The sequence below is a fragment of the Plecotus auritus genome (assembly GCF_963455305.1).
Source record: "Plecotus auritus genome assembly, chromosome: 4".
Taxonomy (NCBI): Eukaryota; Metazoa; Chordata; class Mammalia; order Chiroptera; family Vespertilionidae; genus Plecotus; species Plecotus auritus.
Window position 1 is genome coordinate 42,008,658 of NC_137775.1, and position 7,800 is coordinate 42,016,457.

General features: G+C 47.8%; 1 protein-coding gene across 1 annotated transcript in view; it reads right to left on the reverse strand.

Annotated features, from left to right (window-relative positions):
* Nucleotides 1–6,081, reverse strand: part of CRYBG1 (crystallin beta-gamma domain containing 1) — a 51,018-nt gene extending 44,937 nt beyond the window's left edge. The window contains exon 1 of the mRNA XM_080664263.1: nucleotides 4,463–6,081. Within this exon, the coding sequence (XP_080520389.1) occupies nucleotides 4,463–5,160 (698 nt within the window). The 5' untranslated portion in view covers nucleotides 5,161–6,081. The remainder of the gene's footprint in view (nucleotides 1–4,462) is intronic.
* Nucleotides 6,082–7,800: the final 1,719 nt, after the last annotated feature.

Below are 7,800 nucleotides of genomic sequence, written 5' to 3' on the forward strand. Positions count from 1 at the left end.
GTACTTGGTCAAGTCACTTTTACTCTCCGAACGCTACCTTCTCTATCTGTAAACAAAGACTAGATAATTTAGAAGAGAGTAGGTTCCCTCATCCCCCCACCCCTACAAGGAGTTCTCTTCAAAGGCTCCAGTTGGGAACAGTAGAGACTGAGGGATGGGGCTGTTGGCCAGCCACCGTCCTTTCAATAAGAATAACTCTACTTATCTGTTTTATATATCACTTTTATATAAGCTTTCCTAGAAGAATGGACTCCAAAGCTAAAAAACAAACAAAACCAAAAATGTCTAAACTAGTGGTCTAGTGGTTTATAAATTGGAAGAGATAATAATCACCAACATTCGCTGATTGCCAAGCCCTGGAGAAACACTCTCTATGGCTTGCCTAATGGACAATGTTATCCTTTCTCTTTTAAGATGAGGAAGTTGAAGCTTAGAGAAGGCAAGTAATTTGCCTGAGGTCACACAGCTAGTAAGTGGCAGTGCCATGATTTGAAGCCAGTTGTTCTGGTTTCAGCTGCCATGCTCTCAACCACTCTACTGTTCTGCTTCCCCAGAAAGGGTCGGACAAGACTCGCCTCAATGACCTCCTTAGGATTCAAGGAGTCAATGACTGATATCTATAAGACAAAGTGATCACACTGTATGAGGCCACCATGATGAGAACACAAAGTGGAGAAGCACTGAAATCTCCCACTGTCTCCCACATGGACTCACTGCTCTTCAAGAAGGTTAGGCCTGAGGAGCCTTTTGAAGGAACGGAAAGTATGACTTTGGGTGAGACACCTTATCCTTGTGGATAAAATGAGAAGACTTGAGAAGTCTTTCCCAAATGCAGCATTAAGAATTTATATTTTCATTTTTTAAAATGTTATTTAAATACTAAATTTGACATATTCTCATTAATTTCTCCCAGGCTGCTTTCCCCCAAATCTCCATTAGATATTTAGGCTTCCACACTGTAGGCCAATATCTTAAATTTAAAAGCAAATTAACTTATCAGCACTTCCTTAAAGATAAAATTCTAAAACCAGTACGATAATTAGAAATAGAAAGTTTCCAATAGAAAGCTATCATGAGGGATGTTCACATACCAGGGAATACGCATTTAAAAATTCTCACTAATCATCTTTAAGAAAAGTCAAACATCAAAGTGTATCTTATGAATGTAAATGGAAAATGCTACAAGTTAGCCAACAAGCTACCTTAAGGACAGGAAACATCTGCACATTAAAGATTTACACCAAGATCAAAATACATTTTTACAACCAAACTTTCTGTGTTATTAACTTCTGCTACCAAGAGTCACTACAATTAACCTAGCTCAAAGTGATTAAAAGACTCCTATAATTCATGTCATAATGCCTTCATTACAATGTGAGAGGAAAAAATAATGGAGTTTAAAAAGCTATGGCTATAATACAAGAGAAAAATTCTCCTTGTTTTAAATACACCATTTTAAGAATCTCAACATTCCATACTTGGTAGAGAACGAAAGACAATTTTTCTCACAACTTCAAGAAATATACTGCTTATTTATTTATTTGTTTATTTATTTATAATCCTAACCTGAGGATATTTTCCCACTGATTTTTAGAGAGAGTGGAGGGAAGGGGGAGAGACACAGAGAGAGAAACATCGATGTGAGAGAGACACATCAATTGGTTGCCTCCCATATGAGCCCCAACTAGGGCAGGGGATTGAGCCTACAACCGAGGTACATGCCCTTAACTGGAATTGAATCCAGGACTCTTCAATCTGCTGGCCAATGCTCTATACACTGAGCCAAACCAAGTAGGGCCATAGTCATTATTTTGGAGGGAATATACTTTTAACTCTAAAATTTCAGATTCAAATTATTGTTGTTTTTTTAAATAATCTGAGTTGCCTGGTCAGTGCTGCTCAGTGGTTGTGTGTAAACCTATGAACCAGGAGGTCACAGTTCAATTCCGTCACAATTTGATTCTGGTCAGGGCACATGCCCAGGTTGCCAGCTCAGTCCCCAGTAGGGGGCGTGCAGGAGGCAGCTGATCAATGCTTCTCTCTCTTTTATGTGTCTATCTCTCTGTCTCCCTTTTTCTCTGAAATAATATATATGTATATGCATAGATGTGTGTGTGTGTGTGTGTGTGTGTGTGTGTGTGTGTGTGTGTGTGTATTAGAGGCCCGGTGCATGAATTCGTGCATGGGTGGGGTCCAGACAGCCTGGCCAGGGAGAGGGGACATGGGCGGTTGGCCAGCCTGCCTGCTGGTCGAACTGCTGGTCGAGGGGACAATTTGCATATTAGCCTTTTATTATATAGGATATACACTGAGTGGCCAGATTATTATGCATTCAGAGATCATAATAATCTGGCCACTCATTGTATATCCTATATAATAAAGAGCTAATATGCTAATTAGACCAAACAGAAGACCCACCATCCGAATAACCTTCTGAATGAACTTCCAGACCAGTGGTCGGCAAACCGCAGCTCGCAAGCCACATGCGGCTCTTTGGCCCCTTGAGTGTGGCTCTTCCACAAAATACCACGGCCTGGGCGAGTCTATTTTGAAGAAGTGGTGTTAGAAGAAGTTTAAGTTTAAAAAATTTGTCTCTCAAAAGAAATTTCAATCGTTGTACTGTTGATATTTGGTTCTGTTGACTAATGAGTTTGCCGACCACTGTTCCAGACAAAGCCGGGGCTGCAATGGCTGGCCGAGGCTTCGAGGGGCTGTGAGGGCTAGCTGAGGCAGCCAGGGCTGCAAGGGCCAAGCCCCTTGCATGAATTTCGTGCATCGGGCCTCTAGTGTATACATAAAATAAAATAATCTGAGTTAACGTACTTTCTTGAAAGGCAATCAAGGGGAAGTTAAAGGGTTTGAAAAACCCCATCAGTCACAGAGAAAAGAACTAGAAATCATCATTAATTTTCCATTTCAATAGTTTGCCAATTCACCAAGTTGAGGCCTTGTGGAAAACATAAATAAATAGTGTCTGGCAAAGGAAAAATTTTAGGTAGAAAGTAATTAGTACTGAGAAAAAGACACTTGGTTTAGTTCCATTTCAGACAACAGCACATGAAGAGTTTCATTGTAAGATCCGCTTCCCCAGGTTTGTTTACCCTGCTCCTGAGCAGTGTAACATTTCTGGTTCTTCCACTGGTACATTCCTATTGACAGACAGGGGAAGCTGAAGCGTCCTCACCAGGTACACTGCAATTTCTCTCTGGGGCTCACACTAGGAGGTCTGAATGTTGGCACACTGGCCTTCTACAAATAATGGGCATCATTCACTCAGGTTACTTCTCCACCACTGCTGTTACAGAATAAATAGCTGACTATATCAAAGGTCTCCAAGTTCGAAGCTGTTGAGGTGGCTGAACTTATTCCTTAAGCAGACTTTCCTCTCAAGTGTTTACCAAACAGATCTACTCTTAACGCTTACTTATCCAAGAAGTCAAATAGAATGGTCTATTTAGTTTAAGAATGACAATGTTGTGAAAATACCTCTTTTAATGCATGTGTGAATGCAGAAAAAATGTAAGCAGTTTAGATAAACACTCATTATTCACATGTGCTGACTGGGATATAGAGGAGAGTGTGGGAAGGGGAGGATCTTAAGAGTTTTATATTACCCTCTCTATCCGGTCCACTTACATTATCATCAAGGCACAAGTCCTCCCAAAACACACACACACAAAAAACCAACACCAACAGTGATTTTCTTCTTTCTTTTGAGCATCCCCAACTTTTACAGATGGTAACACCCATTGGCAGTTTAATCAGAAATCACTTCATATTGTTATTTGATTTGTCAGCATCTTGTGTTCCAGACTGGGCCATAAATTCTTCAAGGGCAAAATACTGACTCATAGTTGTCGGTTTCCCCCCCATAGCTCATAGCACAATACCATACATAGAAGGTACTCAATAAATATTAGAAAAATCAATCAACTTAACAGCAAATAGTCGGTTGTTGAGCCTGATTCTTCTAATGTGTCTTTTCATTTAGCAAACAGTCTCCCAGTAAGACCACCGACCTTTCTTAAAAGTTTCTATGACAACTCTTAACCTCGCTCATGTCAAAACTACTGGGACATACTGAGCATATTAGTGTTTGCTCCATGTTTTGAAATTCACTGCATATGTGTTTTAAGAATGCTCTGCCCAAAAATACCAGTGTACATTTTGAATAAAGAATAAAATTCTCTTATGTCAAGCCATACAGTCTCCTCTCTATCACTTATGAGCCTCAAGAGATACCTCATTTTTACATTCATTTAATTAAAACTGGAATTAACAGCTGACCATACTCCCGAATGTGTCATTTTAAACCTTAACTATGTTCAATAGCTCTTCACTACCTTAAGTTCAACACAAGAGGAAATTCAGCACACAGATGTTCTTCCACAAATACAGATCGGCCACCAGCACGTGCCTCTCCGCCCGGTCCAAGTCCCCAGCCAACTCCGCAGTTACTTACAGGGTCACTTTTGTGGTCACCGTCGACCTGCCCGCCCCGAAATGGTTCCTGGGCTTCAAGCCCTCGGCGGCGTCAGGACCTCCAGACGATCTGCCCAGCTCTTTGCTCCGACTTCCTTCTCCCCGGCCGTCAAAGTGGTTGGGGAGCGGCCCCCTCTTGTGCTCCGGCTTGATCTCCGGCAGCAGCGAGCTGCTCCTGACGGTGAGCTCGCGGGGGATGACTCGGGACGCCTCCTCCCCGTTCTCCCCCGCGGCAGCCTTGGCAGCAGGGCTGGAGTCGGGCGCGGACGGCCGCCTGGGCGGGGACTCCTTGGCGGGAGCCCGCGGGCCTCCAGCGGACGGGATGGTCACAGCTTCGGGGACGCGGATCTTTCCCCTCCTTTTGGTGGGGGACGTGGCCGCCAGCGGCTGTTTGCTCCGTTCCGGCTCCCCGCGGGGCTGTCCTTTGGAGCCAGGGCTAGTCTTGGACTCCGCACTAGCCGTGGAGGCAACGCCCCCGTCCGGGGCCGCCCGGGGAGATTTCACTTTCTTTTCCGCGGAGACGTTCTCGGCTGCCGCGTTTGGCGCCACCTCGTAGTCGAACACCGCGTCGTCCCTGGCCGCGCCGTCCGGCAGCGCCGTGTCTGGGCTCGGAGAGTCGGTGGATTTCTGCGACTTCCTCCGCCTCCCTGGTCTGCGGCCACTCGCCCTCCTATCCATGTCGTCCTGATCGTCCCAATCTTCTGCCCCCGGAGTAATGACGACCGGCTCGTCCACCTGCGTCCCCTCGGTCTTGCTCAAGTAGATGTCCAAAGTTAACACTTTAGCGGGATGGGCGCGCTCGCCCGGCCGGCACACCTGTCCTCCGGGCCCGGCGTGGCCGTTTGCCTGCGCGGAGCCGGCCCTGTTCTCTGCACCTTCGGCGGGAGGGTCACCTGGCGGAGCAGACGCGCCCTCCGGGGGCTGGATGCACGCCTCTAGGCGCTCCAGGGAGCCTCCTTCGGCACCCACACGGGAGTCTCTGTCAGCGGCCTCACCTGGTCCCCTCGCGGCCCGCTCCGCGGTGGGCGACCCTGGAACTCCCCCCGCACCCTGGGCCGCCTCCTGTGCGCCAGCAGCGCCGGGCAATGCGTCCTCCCCCGGACTGCGGGCCAGCGTCTCTGCGTTCTCTCGCCTGGGGGAATTCTCCAGTGAGGAATGCAGCTGCTTGGCAGCGGCGGTGGCATCTGGGAAGGGCTCTCGCTCTGAGTGCACAGGTTCTAATTGAGGTGATTCATTCCCAGGGCACAGTAGCCCAGCCGCCGCTGCACGGCTGCTCAGGCAAGGTGACAGGTGGGCGTCCGGGGGGGCTACCTGGACACAGGGCTCAGAGCGCTCGCCCTCAGGATCCTGGGGCTGCTCCTGCGGGAAGCCCTCCCCGCACCTGTCGGCTGGCTTCGGTGGGCTGCTGGGGGACGTCCTCTTCTCATCCTCTGGCTCAGGGAGCTGGGAAGAGGTTGCGTCTTTGGGAGAGGCTGACTTGGCACTGGAGCTGGTGGGACTCTCTGACCCGTTTCTGGTGTTCCTTCTCCTTCCTGCTGCGAACAGATTGCCAAGTTTCCCCAAAACTGGCTTCCTTTTGTTCTCTTCTGGAGGTTGTGCTCTGGACTGAAAAATAAAACAGAATAGTGGAGAGAAAATATGAAAAACTGTTCTTCCCCATTTTTAGTAGTAAGTACATTACAGAACTACAAGCCAAAATGATAAAGCAGACTTACTCACTGAAAATGAGAGATGAGTTTTATTACATTCATCCCAATCAAAACTGATTTTACTTTTCAAATTTTTCTTTTTTAAAATGTATTTTTTTATTGATTTCAGAGAGGAAGGGAAAGGGAGAGAGAGAAACATCAATGATGAGAGAGAATCATTGATTGGCTGCCTCCTGCACGCCCCCCGCTGGGGATGGAGCCCACAACCCGGCATGTGCCCTGGACAGGAATCCAACTGGGACCCTTCAGCCCAAGGCTCTATCCACTAAGCCAAACGGACTAAAGCTTAAATTTTTCTTCAATGCCATATATGTTTGGTGCTACTTAGAATCTACTTTAACTATTCTTGTGTTTCACAGGAAAACTCTGAAGGTCCAAATAACCGCATACACAAAATAAAACATTCCCAGGTCTCTCTAGCTTTTGCTTTTACCTCCTTCCTCAATAAAGGAAGACCAGGAAAAACAGTAGTGCCATCTTCTAGTTTAGAACACTAAAGAAGCCACCTGGTTCAACATAATTGTAAAAAAAAAAAAAAATCACACGCGCGCGCGCACACACACACACACACACACACACACACACAAAACAAGGTGATTCCAGCACCTGAGCCCGCCCTTGTCCAAACCAGCAGTTCAAGGTGGGCGGGCCTGCGTTCTTCCAATGGGAGTAACGCGGGCATTCAAACGCCACTGATCCCCCACGCAGCAGATCCAAAGACTTCGGAGGTCACCCGAGATGCTTTTCCCCGCGGGAGTGTCGGTACGGAGAGTACACGGGGGAAGGAGGGCAAAGGTGGAGGGCGACCGCCTTCGCATCCCCTCCTCTCGGCCCGGGCCTGGGAGGCGCGCGTGGACTGAAACGCACGGCGCTCTGCCCATGCAGACCTCAGCCGGGCTGGTTCCTCACCACCGCAGTGGGCACCCGGCGCGCAAAGGGGTGAGCCCCAGAACCCACAGGAGGGGGCCCACGCCGCCAGAGACGATCCGCACAGGTCCCGGGAAAAGGAAAAACCTGCTCCTCTTATATAGTCTTCTAAAGCAAAATGGTCAGCACCTGGCGCCCCGCCGGAAGCCAGGAAAGCGCTCAGACCAGATCTATAAAAGCTAACCAACCAATGGGCGCCGCGGGGAGCCAGGGTTTCCCCAGCTCTGGGGGCGGGTAGGTGAAGGGCCTGGGGAGAGGGCTGGAAGGGGCGGAAGAATGGGAGCAAGAGCAGCAAGCCCAGCCCTTGGTATTCGGGTAACGACCTCCCTGAAGCCAAGGCTACACATGTGGCTCCAATAACTTAAGAATTACCTCTTCTACTTCAAACCCAGGAACGAACTCGGGCCCCTTTCCTGGAAGGTGAACATTCAGGGACGTTTTTTACAATGTTGACTGTTTACAAGGAGATTCCCGAATCACTCTTTCAAGCAAGCTCCTTTTCATTTGATTTATATGTAGCCAGGGGAGTTTGGAAATGGTGGGAAATAAGAAAGACTGTAAGATAAAATATGGAATTAACACAGTCAACAAGCATTCATTGACCGGTCTTGGCACTGCAACCTCATGAAATTCTGTCACAGCCTAGTGAGATGCTGTTAGTCCACAGCAGAAATAAGGAAAG